A 25,522-nucleotide genomic window follows, 5' to 3' on the forward strand; every position below is an offset into this window, starting at 1 on the left:
TCCCCACCTGTGCTCCTCCGGAGCTGTCCCATGTAGTGTGACTCTGCGCTGTATAGTTCCAGGCTTTCTCCATAAGGACCTAAGCCAGCGACCGGCAGCCTTCCTCTTTGCTATGGCTATGTATGAGGTAGAGAGCTTGAGCAAGTCTCTCCCTTCTTTGGAACCCGGAGTCACTCCTGTAGATTTGGGTGACCCATGAGGTTGCTGCTGCTCTCAATACATGCATCCCAGTATTGTAGCACAGCAAATGACAGATGCAGCCGGCTCCTGCTTCTGTCCCCGGACCTCAGGAGGTGACGGTGGTCCATGATTTGCACTGTGTACAGCCCCAGGAATCTTGGCTTCCAGAGGGAAGGCCTCACCTGGTTTCCCTGTGCGTCCTCGCCTCCTTTTAGGTCGTTTTGACCTTATGTCATTGTCTGTCCCTGGGGCTTGCTGGAGAGAGAGGTACCTGAGGATGCTCCTTTAACCTCAGAAACATAAGGTGGGAAATGCCCATCCTTCATCTCCTTTCTCCACGTGACAGCTAAGGTGGGCTCTTGGGAGCGGTCAGGACTATTGTCAAGGTAACCCTCTGATCACCGAGGGCTTTAGAATTGGCAGTTTCCCCTGAGCTATTGTTTTCCTCTTTACTTTACAACTGTTCCCCTTCTGTTTTGGTAGTATTCTCTAGTGCTCCTGTGTGCATGCAAGTCTTACAGGTTGCAGAGGAGGAGAAGGAGATTTTTATTTTTAAATTAAAGAAAATTTGTTTGGCAGCCCCTTTGCCTTGTTTTTAAAATTGGATTTAGAAACCCATTTCACTGTTAGGAGTATAGAGCCATTTGAGATATGGTCCTGTACACAAGCAGCTTAAAGTCAAAAGTGGGAAGAAAAACAGCATACAGATAAAAATACAATCACCATTGGGACTCCAAAGTCCCATTTAGATAATGCTGGCATACTATGTTGGTACATCCTCCATTCCTACTGAGTAGAACATAACAGGGAAGGGATAAAGGACAGGAGCTATTGATGCTGTTTTTTGAATCTAGAATAAGTTAAAAACTATCTTTACATGTCATTGGAGGAAAATAGTATTAAGTGGGGGAGGGGAGTTAAAAATCTTCCACCAAGTCCATCTTTGGTCCAATTTGAAGATAATTGCTGCAATGGTCTTTTTTCCTTTTCAACCATATTTTATTTTTCCAATTACAAGTAAAGATGGGTTTCAACATTCATTTTTGCAATTTTTTTTCTCCTTCCCCTTCCTCCTCAAGATAGCAAGCAGTTTGATATATGCAACCATTTAAAGCATATTTTCATATTAGTAATGTGAAAGAAAGAAAAAGCAAACCAAAATAAGGTGGAAATACCATGCTTTGATGCACATCAGTCTCCATAAGTCTTTCACTGGATGTGTATGGCATTTTCCAGACGAAGTCTATTAGAATCGTCTTGGACCACTGTATTGCTGAAGAAGAGCTAAGTCTATCATAGTTGATCATCACACAATGTGTTTTGTTACAGTATGTTCTCTTGGTTCTGCTCACTTCACTTAGCATCAGTTCATAAAAGTCTCTCGAGGCCTTTGTGAAACCGTTCTACTGATCATTCCTTATAGAACAATAATATTCCCTAATATTCATATACCCTAACTTACTCAATTATTCCCCAACTGATGGGCATTCATTCAGTTTCTTGCCACTACAAAAGGAGTGGCTACAAACATTTTTGCACATGTGGGTCTTTTCCCCCTTTTTAGGATCTCTGGAAAACAAATCCAGAAGCGACACTGGAAAAGTTTTTGGATGCATTTTAGCCCTTCTACTCTGGATTGTAAACTGCTTGAGAGCAGATCTAAGGACATTGTGTGGTTAAAAGATATTTAACAAATTTTGGTTGAGTTACATTGAATTTTCAATCAGTTGCTTTTAATTTACCTTCCTGGGCAATCTCATGCCCTTCTCTTGGGTTGTCAGTTGGTCATTTTCTAGCTTCTTATTCAGAGGGATTTTCAAATCCTGGAATAATAAACAGCAGGGAAAACTATTGATTTCTTCCAGATACCACACAGTTGATACCAAAAAATTCAAGGGTACTGGCCTTGGGCCTATTCTTTCTCCCTTTATTTGCCCGCTAAAAGGTAACCATTTTATTCCTCATTAGTGCTACAGTGGCTAAAAGACAAGATCAAACTGGAAGAGAGAGAGTTGCAAAAGCTTTTTGGTTGACACATTTAAATCCAAGGGGTAAAGCAGTGGGTGTTTTTCTTTTAATTTCCTGTGCATTTCACCTAGTTATTTTATCTTTCTGTTCTTCTGTGTTCATGTTATTTAGTTTCTCTTCTTTCTTCCTTAAAGGCCTTTTCTTTTCTTTGTACTCTCCTGACCTCTTGACAAAGAATAGTTGAGCCCATTAAGTTCCCTTGATGTCCTTGTAAATTTTTCATGCTCCATTGCAAAAGGGTGAGCAGGGGTTGGTTTATTTTGTTAGTCATATCTTTTTTTCCCTTTCCCTTCCCTAACTTTTCTCTGTTCTCCTTTCCTTTCATTCTTCCTTTTTCCCCTCTCCTCTTCCTCTATTTTCTCTTTGTGTCTCTTTTTTCTCTCCCTTTTTCTCTTCTGTTTCTCTTTTTCTGTCTCTTATTACCTCTTTCCCTCTTCCTCTTTTTCCTTTTTAGTTCCTTTCTTCCCTCAAACTTGTATTTCCCTTTCTCTCCTCTCACTTTGTCTCTTCCTCTTCTTCCTTTCCTCTTTTAATTTTAAAACATTACTCATTGTTTTTTTTTCTTTTTAGATAATGTACAATGGCCAGCCAATTACCAAAATGGCTTGTGGGGCTGAGTTCAGCATGATAATGGACTGCAAAGGAAACCTGTACTCCTTTGGGTGCCCTGAATATGGTCAGCTGGGTATGGCAACCTCTTCTTTTTAAAAGCTTCTATTATTTCAACTGTATATTGCACACCAGAATTCAGTGGAGGCTAAACATACGTGTTTTCAAAGTGTGGTTCATTGATCTTAGATAATAGCTGGTCACGATTAAGTGATTGTAAACTTTCACCAGAATGTGAAACATGGAGGGTTGGGCTCTCTGTGTAGCCACCACAAGTCACAACTGGGCAGGGGAGTGATCTTCCATAGTCCTCCATCACTCATAGTCCATTGTATTTCCCACCCTCACCAGGAAAGGAAAAATGTGAACCTGAGCTCAGAGTTAGGAAGAAGACACCTGAGCATTTTCCTTCGTTTCTCATTCTTTTCAGTAATTCAGTTGTCTTGTACTACATTAGCCAGGACATTTTTTCATTCCAAAATCCTCCTCCCTGCAGAAAAGACCCAAAACGTCACTTTCCCACAGAGCTTCGGAATGACCACTCGTCCTCCACGCACCGGTCCATAGCTTTGCTGGCTGTATCATTCTAATGTGACCATCCTGGGACTGGGTTTATTAGGCCTATTATTGGTCTGGACCTAGACCTTCAGGTCCCCAAACTGTGGAGGAATGTGGAACTACACTTATCCCAATGCCAGCCAGAAATCAGTCAACAAAAGGGAACCTGAGTGTATTATATTGGATTCTTAGCAATAAAAAGATCCCCCAGGAGACTCCTTCATCTTTCATCTAATGATATGTTTAGAGCTTGGTCAAAATAAGTATGTTTCCCTGCCCTCTGTAAACACCACACTAAGGAAGATTTGTCTGTACTTTGATTCCAAACAAAAGCCCTTCATTCAATATGAAGTCCACAAAGTGTATGAAGAGCTTTAGGGGCTGGGGGGGGGGGGGGGAGAGGTCCATAGAGTATATGGAGAGCTCTAGGGCTGAGAAAAGGGAGAAAGGAAGAAATAGGATGAAACCTGGTCCATACCCAAGTGGAGTGTGTAATGACAAAACAGTAATGGGCACATATTGATAATTGCCCCCTTAGGACTGTGGGGAGGGCTTGTTCTCATGGAGATCAAAGGTCATTCTAAGAAGTGGCTTTTGAGCTGAATTTGTGAGAATCTTTTGAAATTCAAGCCAAGGAGGAAGACAGAAAAAATAATTCCAAGGGAGACATGAGGAAGGCACTAAACCTCCAGGGCATGTTGTTGAAGGGGAGCAGCAGGAAGATCTCCTAGAAAGCTCTTGTCACCACCTAGACCCTGAGACCTGGCCTGAGATGGCCCTGGGGCGGGGCCCGAGACTGGGGAGTACAGGGCTGCCTGTATGAGCGGACTGGATAGAGAGATAAGGAGCCAGAAGAAGCACATTTGCGTGGCCACACTTGGTTTTCCTCCAGTACAAACTAAATTGTAAGGTCACCCACTCTGCCAGTGCTGTCCCAACCAGCCTCGCTTGTTCTGAACTACTTGGGGGTCCCAAGCGGGCCCGCTTTGCCTTCACTGCCCCAATCCAGGAGGCTGCTTTGTGGGTGGCCAGGCCCTCAGAGTGTACCTCCGTGTTTGGGCTCTCCCTGGGTCGGGAAGAAAGCTTGGCTAAGTCCGAGGTGAGAGGTGAGGAGCCGTAGAAGCGCCTCGTCCTTAGCCGAGCGTCCTGGGGAGGGTGGTCAGCACGGATTTCGCGGGACCTCGGGGCAGCCAGTCAGCAGGCATGAAGTCGTCCCGGTCAGGCACAGGGGTCATAGAAGGAGGGGCTCCTGCCCTCCGGGAGTGAGAGTCGGGCAGGTCCCTGGAGAGCCAAACACCTGCGCCTCCCCGCCTGGCGAGGCTGCTCAGCTCCGGTTCTTGATGAAGAAGTGGGCCGTGGTCAATCTGCTTTTCAATCTTGGCTTTCTGCTTGGTAACAGGACACAATTCTGATGGGAAGTTCATTGCCCGGGCTCAGAGGATAGAATATGACTGTGAGCTGGTCCCCCGCAGAGTAGCCATCTTCATTGAAAAGACCAAGGATGGGCAGATTTTGCCCGTCCCCAATGTGGTGGTCCGAGATGTTGCCTGCGGCACCAATCACACGGTAAGGGCGTGCCTTTGGGGGCTCTGGTCGGGGGGTGTTGGGTGTCCTCGCTGTGGGGGAGAGGAGTGGGAGTGAGCGACGGCAGCTCATTGTAAGGAGATGGGGCCCACGGCCGGGCTCGTCGTGTGGCCGGCGCGCTCTCCGGGCCCTCACCGTCCTACCTCCGGATCTGCAGGAAAGGCCTCTCGCATCACGAGGAGACGGAGAGAGGCTGATGACGTTGTTTGCAAGTGGCAAAGTCAGGGGTTTTGCCTTAGCCCTCCCAGAGTCCAGATGCACTGCTCTCCGCAGTGGGTCGTACTGGGGATTGTGGGGTCAGCGTTTGGGGTTCCCAGAACTACTTGGCCGTGCAGCTCCTGGGAACTTGGCGTGAGACCAGACCAGTCCTGGTGCCTGTTCAGGCTGGGGGAGAGTCATGGGGCAGAGAGTAGAAGGAAGAGACAGAGCTGAACATACCTTGGAAAACACAGCTCAGCCGCCTCTAGAAGAGATCGCTGCAGGCAAAGAGAAGTCAGTGCCTTGTCTTGGGGCCCGAGACGCTAAGACGCAGGCTGGGTTCAAGGCCCCTGCCTCCCAGTCTGACATCGCTTCTCCCTCTGCTCTATGACTCTTCCTCCGTCCCAGACATCCTGCCCTAGGATTGATTCTGATCAAGTCCCCAAGGAGCTCCACGGCCAATCTTGGCATAATGAGTGGAAATTAATCCTGTTATCCACCAAATCGTTACATATGGCGGAATATTTTTGCATAATTATACATGGTGCATGCATATTTTTATATTGACTATTTTAGGGGAGAATACCTGCTGTTATGGACAGTTTCCCTAAACCAACCCTTCCATATTCATAAAGCATAGAGCATCATGGCTTGGGTGATGTTCATACTTAATGAGGTGTAATGTCATCAGCTGACCAGCAGGCACTTGAGAAACACCTAATAAGTGCTCCATGTAAAAAACAGGAATGGAACATTCCCTTCCCCGCCGGAAAGCACTGAGGACCTGTGTGAGGAAGGGAAGCCTCTGGCCCCTGGCCTTGGGGCCTCGCGTCCCGCCTGCCTTCTGTGGGACTCTGCCTGGGCCACTTCTTGTCCTGCTGCCGGCAGTGGCTCTACCTGCTTGGGGACACCTGAGGTTTCCACAGGCTCCTAGCTCTGGAAATTACCTAACTGCTTTGTCCTCCTTAGGCTGCATTAGGTGGAGGCCGATTGATTTTTTAAAAATAGGCCTTATTGGATAGTTTTTGCTTTGCATCACCTGAATTCTCTCTGCTCCCTCTCCCCTCCACTTCCTTCCCAAGCAGAAAAAAGAACCAGTGCAATTGATCTGTAGATTGATATCTGGTTACTGGTAACGTATGACGCTGGTGATATGAGTCTTTCTAGGAAGAGGTTAAGTACAAAGGGAGGGGTGTGTGTGTGTGTGTGTGTGTGTGTGTGTGTGTGTGTGTGTGAGAGAGAGAGAGAAAGATCCCTAGAGTTTTGGCCTTTTTCCCTGTTTTTCTGTGCTTTCTGCAGTTTAATCAATATTATGATATGAATTGAATGAGTTACTTTGCTGTCTGGAGACAACCCTCTTGCTTTCAAATAGGGGAGGGGAAAAGCGTGTGAGTTTAAACAGTTAAGATGAGAGCAGGAAAGTTGGCAGAGAAAGGTGGCTCATTGTCTTGGGTTCCCCGTGCCCTCCTGGGGCCTATGTTCCTGTCTCAGTTGCCATTCTCTACCCGCTGTCTCTCTTCTGGCCCTTGGCTGGCTTACCTGGAGCTCCAGACCCCTTGGGGAGCAGTGGACTCTCTAACTTGAGCTTTTTGGTTCTCTCTCTGTCTACAGCTGGTTCTAGACTCTCAGAAACGTGTTTTCTCCTGGGGCTTCGGAGGCTACGGCCGGCTGGGCCACGCAGAGCAGAAGGACGAGATGGTCCCTCGCCTGGTGAAGCTCTTTGACTTCCCAGGCCGTGGGGCAGCACAAATCTACGCTGGCTACACCTGCTCCTTTGCCGTCAGTGAAGTTGGTTAGTGGATATTCTTCCTGATTTTGACCCTGGGTTTTGAAGGTATTAAAAACAAGATAATTTTCCCTTTGATAATCCAGTGCTCCTGCAGGGGGACAAGAAGAGATGTTTTCCATTTTCACTTACTAGTGTTCCCCCCTCCCCCCAATTACATGTAAAAATAGTTTCCAACATTCATTCTTTCAAAAATGATCTTTCATTTTTGAAAGATTTTTGAGTGTGAATTTTTTTCCTGCCTTCCCTCCCTGCTGCCCAAGACAGCAAGCAATCCGTTATAGGCTATACATGTGTACTCATATTAAACATATTTCTATTAGGTTTTGCATTTTCAATATGGAAGTTACTTTACTTACATTCTTATGTTTGTCTAAAGCAGGTTAGCTGCTACATGGTATATTCAGTATAGAGCTGGCCTAGATAGAAAGCCAGGACACATGAATTTAGGTCCTGCTTTCTTACACAGGGGTCTTAGAACACAGAATGTAAGGGTTGGGAGAGGGCCCGCTCTTAGAACAGTCAGACCTGGAAGGGGCCTTAGAACAGAACATCAGTTGGAAAGGCCCCTAGAACACAGAAGGTCACTCAACTCTCTGACATTGTATGTTCCCTGAAAGGTGCAGATAGGTATTGGTTCAAGAACTTTCCTCTTGTAATAGTTTTCCTTGCCAAAGAAATCACAGATCTCGTTTCTATTCATTATTCTTTTTCTAATGTAATCCATTCCTTTTTTTCTCAATATTATTTCATTTTTCTAATTACATATAGAGATAATTTTCAACATTCACTTTTTGTAAGATTTTGAGTGCAGATTTTTCTCTCTCCTCCCCCAAGATAGCAAAAAATCTTGATAATAGCTTATACACGTGCAATCGTTGTAAACCTTTCCATATTTCTCATGTAACCCATTCTTTTTCGCCTGGTAGCAGTGCCAGGTCCGCTCTCCTTGTTGGATGACTCCTTTGGATTAATTAGTTCAGGGCTTTTTATTCACTGCCTACCGTGTGCCCCACGCTAAACATTTAGTAGACAAAGAAAGGCAAGAACCATCTGATGTACCTTATCATCTGCTGATGGGGCGGGCGACTTGGGAAGAGCTAGATCACGTAGAGTAGGTGGCAGGCACTTTGTACTCTTAATTTCCCGGGATTGGACCATGGGGATTTTCCAGTTTTTCATAGTCTTGAAAGAATTTTTCTTACCCAGATTCCTTAGGAGTTTTTGTGTGTTTTCTCTAGGTGGCCTGTTTTTTTGGGGTGCTACCAACACTTCTCGGGAGTCCACCATGTATCCCAAAGCTGTCCAGGACCTCTGTGGCTGGAAAATTAGAAGTTTAGCTTGTGGGTAAGTGACTGGTGGTACTCAAGGCGAAGTCCTTCCCTCCGGCAGCGTACCAGATGCAGGCTGTTCAGTTTGGCTGGATGGGAGCGACTGTGAAGCAGTAGTTAGGGTGTCTGCTGTGTGCCTGGGACTGGGTTGTGCACTTTACAAATATATGTATCTGTATCTGTATCTATGCCTGTATGTATTTGGTCCTCACAGCAATTCTGGGAGAAAGGTAGGTGGTATTCTTATGTTGCAGGTGAGAAACGAGGCAAACAGGGTAAAGTGACTTGTCTGGGCTCATTTAACAGGTGTCCAAGGCTGGATTTTAAACTTGGGTCTTCCTGACTCAGTGCCCTCTGCTTTGCCCACTGAGCTGCCCAGTAAAGTTCTTGTTGTCTTAATAAAGCTAGAAAGTCATGAGGGGTTTGATACTCAAGCAAGGTTTTCTGTTTGTTCCTAGAAGGAAGTTGGGAGGCCCTGGAATTTATCAAGTAAGGGAGTGATCAAGTGCAATCTGTGGGGAGAAATTCTCTTTGGCAGGATTGTGTTGGGGTGGGGAGGAACGTGGGGCACGAGGAAAATTTGGGATGTGAGGTCTGGACTAAGGTGCTGTTGGAGCAAACAGAGGGGATGAATGTGAGAAATGGGGTGGTGGTAAGATAGAAATAGAAACGATGTAGGTGCAAGGAAGGAACCCAGAAGTGACAGGACTGTGGCTCAGGAGCATGTGTAGGACTGAAGATTATATAGGGCTCAGATAAAGTCACCAAGGAAAATTTACAGCTGGGAGGGCCCTTAGAACCCAGGAGGTCAGAGCTGGGAGGGCCCCTAGAACCCAGGATGTAAAGAATTGAACAAAACCTCAGAACCTGAAATCTTAGGAGTCCTGCTTAGAAAGTAGAGCCTCAGACACATTTCTGCAGAATGTCTACATTGAAGAAATATGGCACAGAAGATGCAGTAGGGGAGCCTGGAATGCCCACACAGGGAGCTGGTGACCCCGGCTAGCAAGAACCCTTTGAGTTGAGATACAGAATCAGAAGGAGGGCGGTGTTAACAAAGTAGATAAAAGAAACTCTGTGGTAGGGACTCAAAATCAGGAATGCTTCTAGAAGACCTCTTCAGATCTTTTCTTGTATGGTGGGAAGAATTGAGAATACCTAGGGTTCAGGTTCAAATCCTGCTCTAACACTTATTAGCCATCAAGGCTCTACCCTTGACACCTCAGTTTCCTTTTGATTCTGTACCATGAATATAACCAAAGTCACAATTATGAGTTGTTTGGCCTTTCTTGGTGTGCTTTGCTATCTTAGAGTGAAATTCGTGGAATTTGTAGAAAATCAGGTTCTGGTCGGGCTTGGTGCACAGCAAGAATCCTAGCTCCAGGCTCTTGAGCGTGGGAGGTGTGAGCCACAGCAGGCTAAGCCACTTGGGTGTCTGCAACAGGTCTGACCCCATTGTGGCGAGCCCCAAAGAATCAGAGGTGCTTCCAGGCTCCCTGCTGTGGGGTAGCCTGGTCCCGGAACAGAGGCTGTCCAAGTTCTGGACTGATCAGCAAACTGCCCTTCCTGCCTGATCTCGGGACAAAAAAAACCAATAAAGACAGAAAAAAGGAAATACAAAGGAAAGAGGCTAGGAGGTGGTTTTTTACATCTTAAATCTTTTCCCTTTTTCTTGGACATTAATTCCCTCTGTCTCTGATGATCTGAAATGCTGAGTTGATGCAGCATGTTGCTGTGCCAAGAGCTCCAGCCAGCATCGCGGAGCCCACAGCTTGCAAGGCCCAGGATGGGGGTCAGGGAAGTGGAGGAGGCCCTGAGGCCAGCAGTGACCCCTTCTTTCTCTGTTTCCAGGAAGAGCAGTATTATTGTGGCTGCAGACGAGAGCACCATAAGCTGGGGCCCATCGCCAACCTTCGGCGAACTGGTAAGAAGGCAGCATCTTGGCTGATGCGAGGGGAGGGCGGCAAGGGAAGGATCAAAGGCCTGGAGCATCTGCTAGTCTAGAGGCTACTCACCAGGCTTTCTGTCCAGCTTTCTGTCCCCTGCAGTCAAATCCCTAGTTATCTCCATCTGTAACATCAAGGGTCCGTCCAAGATCCCTTCTTTGCAGTTCTTATGCTCTGCTCTCCTTGGTCTCCCCATCTGTTCGATGTCAGTGTTTTCCCCAATTTTCTTGAAGCCTTCATTCGTTTAGGGAATAGATATTTCGTGAAGGTTTGGATGTGGCCCGACTTGAGCCCGAGACCTTTGAGGGTCCTCGACGAAGGGCCTGGTCCCTCTGGAGCGTGTCTGTGATAAAACAAAGGCAGGTTAGCTAAGTGGGTGGAGCTTGGATTTGGGAATACCAGGTAAACAGCCCAGCTCTGTTAGCAGCTTTGTGTTCCTGGTTCTGTGTGCTTCAGGTCACTCTTTGATTAAAAAGTTCCCTCTCCAGAACTTTCTTGTGCTTAGGTCCTGCAGATTTTTAATAGAGACCAGACACGGTAGATTGAAGTACGAAGAGTTCTTCTTTACATGTTTCTGGATTTTATAGTCTTGGCTATTCCTCTCCAAGTCTATTCCGATATGGCCAAGGGCTTCTTCTGGTGACTGGACCTGTAAACACAGGTGGAGTTGGGACTTTCTAAAAATCAGTTCTCCCTGAACTCCATAAAAGATGTTTTTCCTGTGACGAGGGTCAGCTCCATGTCTCCTGTCTCACTGCCTGTTTTCCCATGACAATTAGCGGGTTAGGATTTTGTCTCCCTTTTAAAACAGAGCAAATAAGTACCATTTGGACTCAGACTTTTCCAGGCCCATCAAAGCCTTTTTAGCTGCTGACGCACCATAAAGACCAGTGGGGAAGGAGTCGTTAGCAGATGCCACAGAGTGGTGGCCCTCTCAGCTCTCCCGGGAGCTCCCCCACTTTACTAAATTGGCTTTCGTTCTGTCTTCTCCATTTTTAGTCGCAATTACTCGAGTGATTAAGGCAGGGCTAATGGACCATCACTGTCCTGATGGGGTCCCAGAGGGGCCCGCGCACCGACTCCCTCCTCTGTCTGTTTCCCTGGCGGCACAGGAACAGAGCGTGGCCAAAAAGAGAGCTGGGTGCTTGCGCTGTGGCCTTGGAAGGTTGCTGCGGCTGGGCCCCCCCATTTACAGGTGTGGAAACTGAGGCACGGCCAGTAGTGCCTTAGCCGGCATTCAGACCCAAACTTCTCCGCTTTTCCCAGGGTACCATCGTCCTCCCGAGCCGAGACGAAGACAGCGTGATGCAGTGGTTAGCGCAGGCCCCTGGTTAAGGCAGGTCTCTGATAGATCTGACCTAGGTTCTTGACCCAGGATCTGTGAACTTGAAAGTCTCGATATCTGTGTTCTCTGTAACTGGCTTCCTTTTAATCTTTATTTTATACATTTAATAGCATTTTTCTGAGGAGAGATCCATGGTTTTACTAGAGTTCCCAGGGGATAACACAGTTGGGAAAACTGCTATAAAGGCTCTTAATTCGCAGCCTAGGGGGCTGTAGACAAAATACCTGGAACTTCCTATTAGGGGTGGGATTTAGAAGGGGAAGTAGAGGGAGAGTTGTCCTGTCTGACTCCCTCAGGGATTTTAACACTAATAATGGCCAGCACTGTACACTCCCTACTGTGTGCCAGACCCTGTGCTAAGCAGTCTATAAATATTACCTCTTTTGCTCCTCACAGCAACCCCAGAAAGTATTGTTAACCCCATTTTATAGATGAAGAAACTGAGGCAAGTGGCAATTAGATTACTTGCCCAGTACATGCATGCAAGTTAAGTGTCTGAGTCAGATGTTTTGGGTTTTCCTGACTGTCGACTTGATTCTCAGTCCCTGAGCATTTTGAAAATGGGCTTTACATGATATTTATGGAAATGGGTATAGAAAAATTGCACATGTTTACATATATTGGATTACCGTCTAGGGGAGGAAGGGAATAAATTTAGAACACAAGATTTTGTAAAGGCGAATGCTGAAAATTATCCATGTATATATTTTGAAAGTAAAAAACTAAAAAAAAAAGAAAGAAAATGGGTTTTAAACTGTGGCCCATTTGGAAAGAAGGCTTCTCATCCTTAACTACTGCTTCTTGACTGAGGGCTTTCTGAATCCCAGTGCCGCCTCCTTTAAATTGGGCCTCCTAAGGCTTTGGGGTGGACCTCAGCCCCTGAGCGGGCCGGGCGCTTTCCCCTACCAGTCACGTGCCTTACTCCTAGAAATGTGACCCTCTTTGTCTCCCTCTTATCTTCCCTCCACAATCAGAGCCCAAGCACCTGAACCCCAGCAGGGTGGGGAGGGCAGGGAGGGCCCGGGGCATACTTGCTATCTGCCGAGCCCCCATCAGAGAGCTCCTTATTTACTCAGGAAGAGTAAGAGCTGGCGATTCCCTCCCGGCAATCATTTAAGCACCTATTAAACACTTAGTAAGTCCGCACTTCTTGCCTGCCAGCTTAATGGAAAAGAGACTGTACATATATAGGTAGATAGTAGATACAGGCAAATGAAAGTGATCTCAGGGGATGGGACAGTAGCAGTTAGGTTTGGGGCGTGGGGCCCAGGCAAGGCCATTCCTGCAGAAGGTGGGATTTGTGTAGAGTCATAAAGGAGGCCAGAGCTCTTGACCCCGTTTGAAGGCTAGAAGAGAGGAAATGAAGAGAAAATCTGACCCATTTTGTTGTTTTCTTTCTCTTACTGAGACACAGATGTTTCTGTAGGTCCTATTCAGAATTATAATTGCAAATAGAAATATAATTTACATTTGTAAAAAATACAGTATTTTATTTTATGTCATAAATATATAATCAATGTAAAATATTACAAAATAAGTTGCTTATAAAATAAATTATAAAGTATTATAAATATAAAATAAATCATAAATACAATAAATATAAAGATTGTAACAAATTAAAAAATACATATGATTGCAAGTATGAATTATAATTGCAAATATAAATTTGCAATTCTGAGGGAACTTTTTAAGGTAGCATTTAGAGGTGGTGAGTTAACATAAAGCTATAAACCCAGAGAGTGGGTGGCAAAACCTCCTGGTATGGGACAGGGAAGTTTGTTGGGAGCAGAACCACGTCTTATTTGTTGGCAGCAGCATGGTGTGGATAAAGAGCTATCCCTGGAGCCAGAAGTCCTGAGTTCAAGTCCTGTCTGACACATAGTGTGCTTCTGTCACTCAAGTAGACTCTCACCCCCACCTCTCACTTACTTTTTGAGTGCTTTAGGCTGGGGGGAGTGGAAAGAATTTTTAAAATAAAATTTTCTGGAAAAAACCTTATCATAGACTGTACAAAAAGAGGTGGCTGACTGGCCGGGACCCTTGAGCAGTGTTTGCTGACTCCTCTCCAGAGTCCAAGCAGCCCTAAGAACCCAATGCTTTGTGAACATCCTAAAAAACATGGATAGCCTTATTTCAGCAAAATTTTGGGGTTCCTTTTTAATCCTATGGATTTTATGCATTTAAAAATGTTATTTGGAGAGGTCCCTGACACAGAATAGGTTAAAGACCCCTAGGCCATTAGGTGGAATAGAAGGTGCTGACCCAAATGGGTGGGGGGAGGGGAGAGGAAGAGGTTTCCTTTTCTGGGAGCTCCCCGTGGCAGTGAGAGCCTTGACCGTGGCCCTTCCCTCCTGGTCCTGGTGGCCAAACCTCTTGTCTTGTTTGCTGCTGCTGTTTCCCCCTCTGCTCCTTCCTGGTAAAATGAGTCCCTTTTTTTGAGTTGATGGAAAAATGACTCTTTGGAATTTTGTGATCATTCATATCTCAGAAGGGGAAATGGTTCTGGTTTCCCAGGGCCTCCATTAGCTTCTCTGCAACGGCAGGACGGCCCCAGCTTCTCTCTGGGGAGTCCTGGTCTGGTCCGAGGCCAACTCCGGAGCCGCCTGTGCAGGTGCTTCTCTCTCTGGGCCCCCATTCTCCCTTCTCTGATAGTGGCCCCCATGGGGCCGGAACTGTCAGGAGCCGCCTGTCTGCGTTGCCCAGAGGCAGACGTTGGGCAGAGACTTCTCGAAGGCTCCTCCAGCAGCCTGGGCCTTGTCCCGGTGTCCCGAGAGCCTGAGTCACAGATAGTTGCAGTTCCACCTGTGCCTTGGAAAAAGGAATCCTCTCCATGAAATGCCTGTTAAACGTAACCAGCAGAAATGGAGTCAGCCAGCCAAGGGGGAGGGGGACGGGCCACTCTTCTACACTGGGATTGCTCTGATTCTGAGAGGAGGAGGGAGGGATACACAGAAAGATGGAAGGAGAAAGACAAGGGAGGGAGGGAAGAAGAGAGAACCGGGGAGGGGGGGAGGAAAGGAGAGAGAGATGGAGGGAGAGAAAAGAGGAGAGAGGGAGGAAGGGGGGGGAGAGAACAGGGAGAAGGAGAGGGAAGAAGGGAGGGAACACAAAAAAAGAAACAGATGGGCAGAGAGGGAAAGGGAAAGACACACAGACGGGCATGGAGACAGACAAGAAGAAAGGTGGGGGAATGGGAGAAAAGGGAGAGGAAGGAGAGGGACACTAAGACACAGAAAGGGAGAGGAACAGAGTGGGGGAAATGGAGAGGGAAGAAGACAGCAAGCATTTATTAAACACTTAATGTGTGCCTGATTCTACTGTGTTGAAATACAAATAAAAGCTAAATGAAGGAACTGAAAATTAACATTCTTAGGCAGAGACAACACATTTTATATGTATGTGTGTTAACTTTTTAAAGTGTACGTTTATAAAACCTGTTGGAAGAGAGAAATCAAAACAAAATGGAAAAACCACAAGAGAAAAAACAAAAGTGCAGTGTATGTGTACATAGTAAAGCATCGTGTGCACATGGCCGTCCGTAGGCACGTGGCTGTGGCTACCTTTCTGTAACACAACTCCACTGATGCTGTCCTTCCCCTCTGTGTCCTAGCCGAGTCACGCGTTCTTTATCCAGTTAGGTTTCTCTGTGTGGGTAGGAAGTGGATTGGTCTTTCTTCCAATAATGGTGAACCCCTCGGTGGGGAGGACTCTTCAGTCCTCTGGGTGTTCTCCCTCTGCTCCGGTATTCAGCCTTCTAGACTCCCTTCCCCCTCTTTGTTCTGCTGAGGAATGTCGAGGATTGCATGATCCTTCCTGGGTCCCCCCGCATCCCTGGCCTTGGGAGCCTACTGTCTGCCCACTGCCTCCCCAGCCTTCCCAGCCACGTTTTTGGGTAACTTTTCTGTACCAGATCCTCTTCCAGTCTGTGCTAATCAGTTTGCTGTCCATGCTCAGGCCTGCCCAAGGCCATGTCCTTCCTTTGAGCCCCATTGTCAACAATCTCTGAGCTTCCTCCACATATGACTCAGAAGGCCCTCCTCAACCTTCTCCTCAGACAATTGGGGTTAAGTGACTTGCTCAGGGTCACACAGCTAGGGACCATTTGGTGTCTGAAGCTGAATTTTTACTCCGTCCATGGACTTTCTAGTTCCCCAGAAGCATGTTTTGTTTAATTCTTTCTGAATGATCATCGTTAATTTAAAATTTTATATGTGTGTATAGATAGACATAAATATCTAAACTTAAGTAATTCTAGATAAAAGGGAACATTTCCATATATAGAAGAATAAAAGGACAACCTTGTTGTTGCTCTATCTCTGTCTCTCTCTCTTCCTCTGTCTTTCTGTGTCTCTCTTTCCCTCCTCTATTTTTGTGTCTCTCTCATCCTTAACCTCCTCCAAAATATTCAGAGGGGAGTTTCCCGTTGGTCTTCTGGAATTGTGGATCTCTTAGTAATGGAAGCGTGGCTTTCTATGTATTACTTTGATTGAGTCTCAGATTTTTTGCAGTTTTTTTCTTTGTTTTGTTAATCTCTTAGCAGTTTTTCTGCTGGTTCTAGTCGTTTCACTAATGCTGTATCAATTCATAGGGGACCCAGTGCAAGATTATTCCATCCCAGTCACACACCACAATTTGTTTTTCTCAGTTAGACACTCAGTTTTTTTGATACTGCACAGAGAGGGGCTGCAGATTTTCTTGTCTGGGTGGGTCTTTGCCCTTGACCTGTGTTAGACTGGCAGGGTGAGAGCCAGGATTGCTGCGTCACAGTGTCAGTAAATGATAACTCTCTGCCTCATTTCCAGTTGTGTAACAATGGCAGTTTGAATGGTTTTCACATGGTCCTTCTAGCATTTCCCATTCTCCAGTTATCACCCTTATCTCACATTGTACGTGCACAGGCTAACTCCTGTCCCTCCTGCTGCCCTTTTCTCAGGGCACTGGAAGGAATGGGGGATCTGAGCAGAGAGCATCCTATGAACCCTGTTTCTGCTCCTCCGCGGCCTGGGCGATGTGGGGTGGGGCAGGTCACATCCCTGGGCCTCGGGTCCCCTTGGCCAGCAGGATGGGGGGGGGGGGCAGCTGTGTGACTGAGGGCATGGTACTTAACTTCCCTGTTTCTTAGGTGCTTCACCTGTAAGGTGAGGGGGTTAGCCCTGGCTAACTGACCCCACTTATTTCTCCTAAAAGAAGGGGTTGAGCTCTTGTTTCCATAAAGGTCTCTCATAGAGTCAGGTTGGTCTGAGTTAGAATCTAGCCTTAGACGATCCCCAGATGGGTGACCCTCAGCAAGTCACAGTAAGTCACAGTAATCACACCCATCTTCTGGGTTGGCTATGAAGTTTAAATGAAGAGCTTGCCAAATAGTTGGCGCCTAATAAGTACTTGTTTTCTTTCCTTCTGTCATTCATCTTATCATAAAAACTCTCCTGGCTTTTCGAGCACCCGCTTCTCCATGGTTTTAGTACTTGTTTCTTAAGTGTGGTCTGGGCCTGCCCAGGCTCTCCTAAAGTGGCTTGTCAGAACTCTCCGCTGCTCCAGTTGTATATGTGTGTCCTTTGGGCTGTAGCATCTATTTCTAGGGGCAGAGACCCGGTCCCCTTCCTGTTCATTTCTCTGTCTCCAGTGCCAGGCACATGGGCCTGAATACACATCATGTGAGCTTCATTACGGTCTCATTTGGATTGTAAGTGCTCATTCTATGCTGATCACGTCCTTCCTTCTGCGGGTTAAATGAGCCTCTTGGTTCGGGAGAGTGAATGCAGGCTCGGGTGGTTCTATATGGAATGCCGCCCTAGGCCCTGGGGAGGGACACAGCTTGGACTGAATGGCAGAGTGCCTGACTGATAGAGAATTCAGGGTCTGGGGCTGGGCAGGGAGTGTGAAGCCAGAAAGAGCGGGCAGGTGATGGACGAGTAGATGATCTTGTGGGGTCTGTGATGTCCAAAAAGGGGAAGATCCTGGCTGGGAGCTAGTAGCTCAAAGCAGGGAGTGCAGGATTTGACTTGATTTATACTAAGAAAAAAGTGTATTCATGAAGACTGTTAGTGTTATTCTTTCTGAATAGCTTTTGGGCACATTTATAAATGTCACATTGATGGGAGATGGGGCAGTTACCCGAACCTGGATAGTCTGAGGGTGGCGAGGATCCAGGTCCCAGGGAAGGAGGAAGGAGGATCTGGAAAGGGGGAGAGAAGGAGAAGAAAGAGAGGCAGAAAGGAGGGGAAAGGGAGAGAAACAAAAGCAGTCAATCTTGGGCCGGCGATGGGCTCCAGGGAAGAGAAGGCTTTCTCTGACTGCTGGGTGATTGGGGCTGTTCCCATAAATCCCTTAGAGCTGTGGGCGTGTCTGGGAGCTGAGAAGCCTTGGACTTAGTCTACACTTGAATACATGGCCTCTTCTGGTGTCCGCAGGTTTAACTCTGGGGTGTGGGGTGTGAGTCGGAGTAATTTGTGAAGCACTCCCCCAAGCTCCATCCCGGTCCATATCAAGCCAGGGTCATGAGTTGGCTATCGAGCTTGCTTTTCTGAGAGCTCTGGGGCAGAAGTCTATCATTACTTAGATTCTGTCTGCAGGGTCTCCACTAACTCAAGATGTCCTTTTGACACCCTAGGATTTTTCAGTTTAAGAATTCACCACCAGTTGTCTACAGTTGTGGTGGCTCAGGACTTGGTGTGTTACTATAAGTTGACCCGGAGTCTGGGGTCTACTCTAACGTTTCCTGGCTGTGTGGTTTTAGGCTCTCAGGAGCAAGTTGCCCACATTTCAACAGCTTCTTGACCTCTCTCTCCTTTTCTACATCCTGGTCCCTTTGGGCCATCAGTTGGAAGCCTTGGGGGGGGGGGGTAGTCTCTTGTCTGAATCACTCTTACATTACAAAGAACCCTGGTCCTCCTACCTTGGCCTTTGGAGCCTGATTCTGTTTTCCCTTGAGTGATGGAGGTTCAATGAAGAGCCTAAGGGCACAGCATTGGTGACACTTTCTGTCCCTTTGTACCTCTGCACTAGCTGTAGGAGGGAAGCTCCCTTGTGCCTGAGGATCTGAGGCTGCCTCCCCTGCCCTTCCAGGAGCTGGGAAGGACCTTTGTCACCTGCATTCACAAATCCTTCATTTGCTTTTTTTTTTTGCTTCCCCAGGGCTATGGTGATCACAAACCCAAGTCTTCCACTGCGGCCCAAGAAGTGAAGACTCTGGATGGCATTTACACAGAGCAGGTGAGTGGGACAACCCAAACCCGGACTGGGGCTTCCTCCAGGGCCGCCCCTTCTGGCTTTTTCTGCCGCTTCTTGTCCAGGCGAGGTTTGCCACGTGGCAGGTGCACTGCCGTGTGGTTTTTGAACGGACGCTCCCACGAGGATGGGCAATGGCATCATGGGAAAGTGCGCCCGTGAGCGCCAGAGTGGAGAGATGGGCTCGTGGGAGAGCAATATGCCCTGGAGAGTTTTCCATGCTCCATACGATCTCATCATCCCATTGTTCATTTTATAGATTCATACTTTCTAGCGTGGAGTAGGCACTGGACTAAAAATTGGGAAGAACTGAGTTGAGATCTCACCTCAGATACTCGCTGTGCGACCCTAGACAAGTCACTTCCCCTGAGCCACTTCGTTCTTAAAATTCAGGGGTGGTTGTAGGTCCCTGTTAGTTCCCTGCTTCTCTGCTTCCGTGGTCCTCGGTCACTTTGCCGGTCTTGACCTCTTTTTTCTCCCTAGTAGAGTGGAGCTGGACTTGGTAGACTTGAAAGTCCCTTCCAGCTATTTAGGATCCTAAGAATGGAGAGAAGTGTGGAGTTGATGTTAAAAGACCTGTTTAAATCCTGAGTGACTTGATTCCCCTTTGTATAGGGAAACAGATTGGACCAAGTGATTTGGGATCCCTTCCCTGTGATCTCTGCAGGACCAGGGTCCTGCTCTGCTTGGGGATATCCTGATCCTTGCCAAGCCCCATTGGGAAAAGAGAATGTTGGCTCACGTGAGTGGGAGGTTACTGGCCTCCCCGAGAAGCATTTGCTTATGCCCCCTCCCCCTTCCTCCTCCCAGAGGCTGAGTGCTCCCTTGTCTCTCACACAGGGCCCAGTCTGAATGTGCCATTAGTGCAGCCCCTCAGTGGAACGAAGGAAGCATGGGGCAGATGGGGAGGCTCATCCCGAGCTGTGACATTAACCAGCCTGGCAGAGCTGGATGCAAATGAGCCCCCACTGGAACAGGGCGAACTTGATCTTGGGCACACAAACAAGGGGAGGGATGGATCATTGTGTCCCCGCTCCATCCGCGCAGATAGGGAAGGTGCTTGGAAGCATTCATTCTCTCACCCCCTCCATCTGTGGTTTCCTTTGGCCACCTGGTGAGATTTGAGATTAGCAGGGGGTGGATTCTGCAAGTTGTTTCTTATAAGAAAGTTTCAGTGTTTGGGGGGGGGGGGTACGAGTGCTCCACTAGAAATCCGGGAGGTTCCCCACATGCCTCCCATGGACCATATGGAAGAGACCTCAGATCCAGTGCAAGACCAAAGCCCGGGGAGGTTAAAGTATTTTCCCAGAGACTCTAGCCCTTGGCCCAGCCTGGATTCAAACTTAGGTCTTATGACCCTGGGCTTAGTGTTCAGACTCCCATCAGTTTCGGGAGATTGCAGGTAACCGAATCAAGGGTGTTTAAACACCACTAGTGTCTTGTACCATTTTATGCCTGTAGTTATTGCTTTGTTCACCAACTGGTATCATCTTAGTCAAAGTACTACAGTGCTCCGTGTCCCTGTGGTTTGACTCCTGTTACTATCTGTTGTTTTTTTTCATGGCATCACAGATTTAAAGTGAGATGCCAGAGGGTTCTTAGAGCATTTAGCATCACTCTCTCCCATGTCTTACAAAACCGAGGCCCATAGATTAGGATCTGAAAGTACAGAGTAGGAACTAGACGTTTATCCCACATCCAAAGCCCCTTCGAGCATTGTCAGGAATTGAGCTTGGAAAGGCAGAAAACTCTTATCTTTTAAGGCTTAGCTCTGATAGTTGAATTTCTTAACATGATAATTTTGGTCTGGCGGGGCCATTGGCTTCCTCCATTTTAGAGATGAGGAAATGATCAGATAGTAGGGCCCTTCCCAAGGTCACCCTGGCAGTGAGCACACAGTGAGATTGAGCAAACTGTAGCCTTCCCAAGTGCCAGTTGAGATGTCTATAAAATGGACAATGGTTCAGTGGGAAGGTTGCTACATTTGGAGTAAAAGGAAGCTCAACTTCTACCCTTAATAGTTACCACCAATATGCCCTGAAGCCGATGATCCACCTGGGGTCCTCTCTTCTGGGGAAGAGATGAGAGTTGTTGGTCTCTTGTTCTCTTTCATCTTCAAGGCTGCTACTGAGCTGCCTACTTTACAGTAAAGTAAACAAACTTGCTTTGTAAAGCAGGAAGCCCTATCCTATATCTCTGGGAGGTGTTACTTTTACCCAGAGTTTTATCCAGGGTTGGCCTTTGGATCACAGATGTAGAAATGGGGGAAAAGAACCTTTCGATCATCGTGGAACTCTGTGGTGTTGGTTACACATCCCAGAGCAGCAATTTGATGACCTCCCTGGGCCTCAGTTACCTAATCTTGGATTCGATGTTCTCTGAAGCCCCTCCCCTTTTTTTTCTTTGCTTTTTTTTTTTTTTAATAATAATAATAATTTTTTGTTTTTCCAAAATACACACAAAGATAGTTTTCAACATTGACTCTTAAATCTCTTCGCTCGGCTTCCTTGAGAAAGAGAACTACCTCCAATTGTGCTTTTTCAAAAGCTACCTTGGACTTTCTAATTTACAAAGCACCTAAGGAAACAAGCCTATGTGTTCCCTTGTGTGATATCTAGACTCACTTCTCAACTGGGCAAACCGTAGCTACAGCTCAGGTTTTTAACCCCTCCCCCTCCCAGCGAGATTAAAGATTTGCCTACCTTGGTGTTGTCAGCTTTGCTCATGTTCATTCAATTCCTTCTCCCCAGGTTGCCATGGGCTACTCACACTCCTTGGTGATCGCGAGGGACGAGAGTGAGACTGAAAAAGAAAAGCTAAAAAAACTCCCCGAGTATAATCCCCGCACCCTCTCCTGATGCCGGGGGGCAGCGAGGCTGCTGGCAGGCTCTCCAGGCCGCTCCAGGCAGCTGTCATTTTCAATGTGCACTGGGACACAAAGAAGGCAGATGAGAAGAGGTTACATACAGCGAAAAGGTGGCCCGAAGCTCCTATTTGTTAGTCTTCCCGAGGTTCCGTTTTATAAGCAAATTCAACGTTTACTACCTTTTTACTGTACGATTTCCAAAGCGTTTCTCGCTCCCTTTCTCTTTCTCCCTTCCCCTACCCCAGATGTTTAATTAAAATATTTGCTCGTAGTTGACGAGTTAGCATTCCTATGAAAATGGCAGGAACTTTTGAGCCTTGGTTTGGGTTTATTTCAATTTGTTGCTTTGCCTTGGGTGGGAAGGGGAGGGGAAGTGTTGCTTTTTGTTCATTTTATATACATGTTTTTGTTCGTTTAGTTTTTATTTTTCCACGAGTCCCTTCCGTGTTGTTTTCAGTTGTGTCATGAAGATGAGGTTAGAATTTCTGGCTAGTGAGAATTCTCTTCCCATCCATGGGGTCAAGGTGACTTGGTGAAGATGTTTCACCCAAAGTCAGCCTTTGTCCTTGGGAACAAGTGTCTTATGTTGAAAGTTTTCAGTGTTGCCCTTTTCCAGCTTCAGCTCTCTGTTCTCCTTTGGCCTACCTTTGTTTTTTTTTGCTTTAGTTTTATAATGGGAACCTTTTTAAGATCTGTGTGTATCCGTTTGTCCCTTGTCTTTACTTCTGATCAAACCAATGAATAAGGACAGACTTTCATGTCAGACTTAGGTCTCTCTCCCCACCCTTGCCCCCCAAGAGTTTTCCCATGGAGCATCAGTGATCCTTGAAGGAGGGGCTGTCTGCCTGAGAGGCAGAGAGAGGTCTTTTCTTTCCCCTTTCAAGTTTCAGCTTTATGGGACCCCTTGGTGATCAAGGCCTGGTTGCAAATATTTATCCTTGGAAACTGGTCCGTTGTTGGTGCAGAGGGAATCGATTAGTGATGGATCGAGCCTTTGTGCCTTTGTCAGTGAATCTGGGCGTGGGTTTCCTGTGCCCTGATGTTTTGTTTCTGAGCAGGTCAGACACGGCCCTGAGACCTAGGACTCCGAGGTATAGTTTTGCTTAGTTCCAAATGGTGCCAATGGCCGAAAACCTTCCAGCATGTCAGAGCAGGAGTGCTTGCTTGTTCCTTGCCCACTGGCCTCAGGTTTCTTTTCTTACCATCCCCTGTTGTCCCATGTTGGGAGGGAAAAAAAAGTGGTGCCTTTCTATAGACCCCTGTTCCAACCCCACGCAGTTGAAATAGAGCGGCTCCCTCTTGCTCAGGTGTCAGAGGCCACTGAGTTGGGGTGAGCCCAGGTGTATTTGTGAGCATCTGTCCAATGTGCTAAAGTGGGAGGCAGAGCTCATGACATTGGGCAAGCAATTTGTCGGGGGTCTTTTCTATGCTATTGTTACCAGTTATAGATTCTTTTAAAATGTTAAAAATGCCAAAAATGTATCTTCATCCAGTTGTCTTGTTTTTTCCCCCTTGCCACCTTCTCTGGGCACCCTGTAAAATGATCTCTCCCTTTGTTGGACGCAAAGTCTAGTGCTTTGGCCTTCCTAAGGGTGACAAATGGCCAGGAGGGGGATCCCATGATTGCATAGATACATGCCGTGGAAAAATCTTTTCACCTCTGAAAAAGAGCTGGTCTTACAAATTCATCCTGGTGAGATTCTTTTGTTACATTAGGAGACAGAAAGGGAAGAGGATTTTCCAGGGGTAGAAGAAGCACTTCTTATCACTTCTGCCATCTTGAGAACTTTATTCCCTAGATGTCCTCCTGACCTTGATTATTGATAATACATATGGAACCCCAGTACAAATCTTGATGTGGGGTGGGAAGAAAAGATCAGACTCCTTGGAGGGGGCGCTGTCAGAGACATGGAGAGCCTTGCTTCCTTGTCGTGTGTTCACCAAGGGGGTTTTGATTTTGAGAAACCAAGGTTAGATTTATTGGGTGCTCAGTTTGGTGTTATGGGGGTGGGGGGGTGGGAAGGAAGGGACATTTATTCAACAGAATGGGTACTGATTACAAGGTCCTCACCAGATAGATGATTGGGGGGGAGGGGGGTGGCAATGTTGGAATCTGCCAAGAGTGCAAATACAAAGTAAATCTCTTAATTTCTGGTCATGATACCCATGATGCCAAAGGGACTGAAGCCAGAAAATCAGTGGGGGGAAGGGTATAACTAGCCTTTCTGTCTGTTTCTCTACCCCCCTGTTTCCATTTTTGTATTGTGAAATGAGAATTTCCTAATTAGCAAAACAAAAGTTCTTTTATTAGAACAAGGGGTTTGGGGGGAAAATAAACCAAAATGTCCTGGACCCCTTTTTTTTCTCTGTGTCCGAGACTTTGTGAAGAGATGGAAAATGACCAGAGATCCATCACAAATCATGTTTTCAAGTGGCTGTTCCCGACCCACCTCCTCTCCCCCAGGAGCCTGCTGCCGGGAGGCCTTGAATGCAGAGGGGGTAGTCTGGGGTAGGGTGGGGTGGGCAAAAGAAGTTTCCTTGTTTAGTGCTGGAATTTGTCTTTTTTATATATATATTTCTTGGAGTAAATGTTTTAAATAAATGACATCACTGTTTACTCCTTTCTGACTCTTTTCTTTGTCATTCATAGAAGTCCATTGAGGACAGGAGCTCTTAACCTGGTCTGTGCTGTTTCAGTGTCATGGGTTCCCTTTTTAGTTCCGTGTATTAGATGCATTGATATACATTCTGGATGGTCTATAAGCTTCATCATTCACCACTTCATCAGCCAAAAGGGTCCATGAAGATGAAGAGCCAAATTGGGGATTCATCTGCGTTCATCTCCTCCAGGTTTCCTCTTCCTGCCCTGGTGCCGGCTTGGAACCTGGGAGCAAAAGCATAGATCCCTTCTAGGCCCCTCAGGAGACGGGGTTGTCCTCCTGGGCTGAGAATGAGATTCCTGGAAATAGAGAGCACTAGATGGGGTAGGGAGAGGTGGCTGAAACCAAGACCAGGTGGAAGGCTGGGATGGATGCTCAAGTCACTTGGAGGTCATCCAGAGGGGCACGTACTTCTCTGCACACTTAAGCCTCTTGGAATGCTTAAAATGTAATGTGCAAATTCCATAGTGGACCAAGTAATCCTTAAGAAAATGCCATTCTTTGGTAAGTCTAGAAAGTTAGCTGTGAGATGCAGGATGTTAGAAACTTGGGGTTTTAAACAATGTTAGAGCTGGGAGAGACCTCAGAAAATAGGATGTCAGAGTTTGAAGGCCATTAGGATCTAGAAAGTAAGAATTGGGAGAGGGCTTAGAACCCAGGAGGTCAGAGCTGGGAGGGCCCTTAGAACCCAGGAGGTCAGAGCTGGGAGGACTTGGGATATAATATGTGAGAATTGACTAAAAAGTCACCCCTGGGAGCAATTGAATACTTTTATTTTTTGCAAACGTCTAGGGAGGATCCAAATGAGTGGCGGAGTCAGGAGTTGGACTCCATGTTTTGTCTTAGGCTGGGGTTGAGCTAGGCCATGCTGCTGCCTTTGAGATTCTTCCAATCTTACAAAGTAGGGAAGTAAAACAGACACTGCTTGGAACCCCTCCAGTTCACCCTCTGCACCAGGTCCCAGAACTTTATTAGATGAAAAGGACCTGGACCAGCTGCTGTAAAGAATTCAGCAAGTCACATGTTGTCAGGTCTGGTAAAGAGGAACAAATTCCACTCTTCTTAAACAGCCTTTGCTTTAGGAAGTTCTTGATGTCAGACTCGGATCTGCCTCTATTCCCCTTGCTCCTGGCTTTCCTCTCTGGGTCAGGGTACACAACCAAGCCCTTTGATAGCTGATGACAGCCCCTTGGGCTGGGGACGG

The 25,522-nt window shown here is 46.8% G+C and overlaps 1 protein-coding gene across 2 annotated transcripts in view; it reads left to right on the plus strand.

Annotated features, from left to right (window-relative positions):
* RCC2 (regulator of chromosome condensation 2) overlaps nt 1-24,273 on the plus strand; it is a 47,116-nt gene extending 22,843 nt beyond the window's left edge. For both annotated transcript variants that reach the window (XM_031962752.1, XM_031962753.1), the window contains exons 7-13: nt 2,779-2,893; nt 4,775-4,941; nt 6,769-6,949; nt 8,185-8,290; nt 10,126-10,198; nt 18,700-18,777; nt 21,543-24,273. In XM_031962752.1, coding sequence (XP_031818612.1) covers nt 2,779-2,893; nt 4,775-4,941; nt 6,769-6,949; nt 8,185-8,290; nt 10,126-10,198; nt 18,700-18,777; nt 21,543-21,650 — 828 coding nt within the window. In that variant the 3' untranslated portion in view covers nt 21,651-24,273. The remainder of the gene's footprint in view (nt 1-2,778; nt 2,894-4,774; nt 4,942-6,768; nt 6,950-8,184; nt 8,291-10,125; nt 10,199-18,699; nt 18,778-21,542) is intronic.
* Nucleotides 24,274-25,522: the final 1,249 nt, after the last annotated feature.

Source organism: Sarcophilus harrisii, chromosome 3 (genome assembly GCF_902635505.1).
Source record: "Sarcophilus harrisii chromosome 3, mSarHar1.11, whole genome shotgun sequence".
NCBI lineage: Eukaryota > Metazoa > Chordata > Mammalia > Dasyuromorphia > Dasyuridae > Sarcophilus > Sarcophilus harrisii.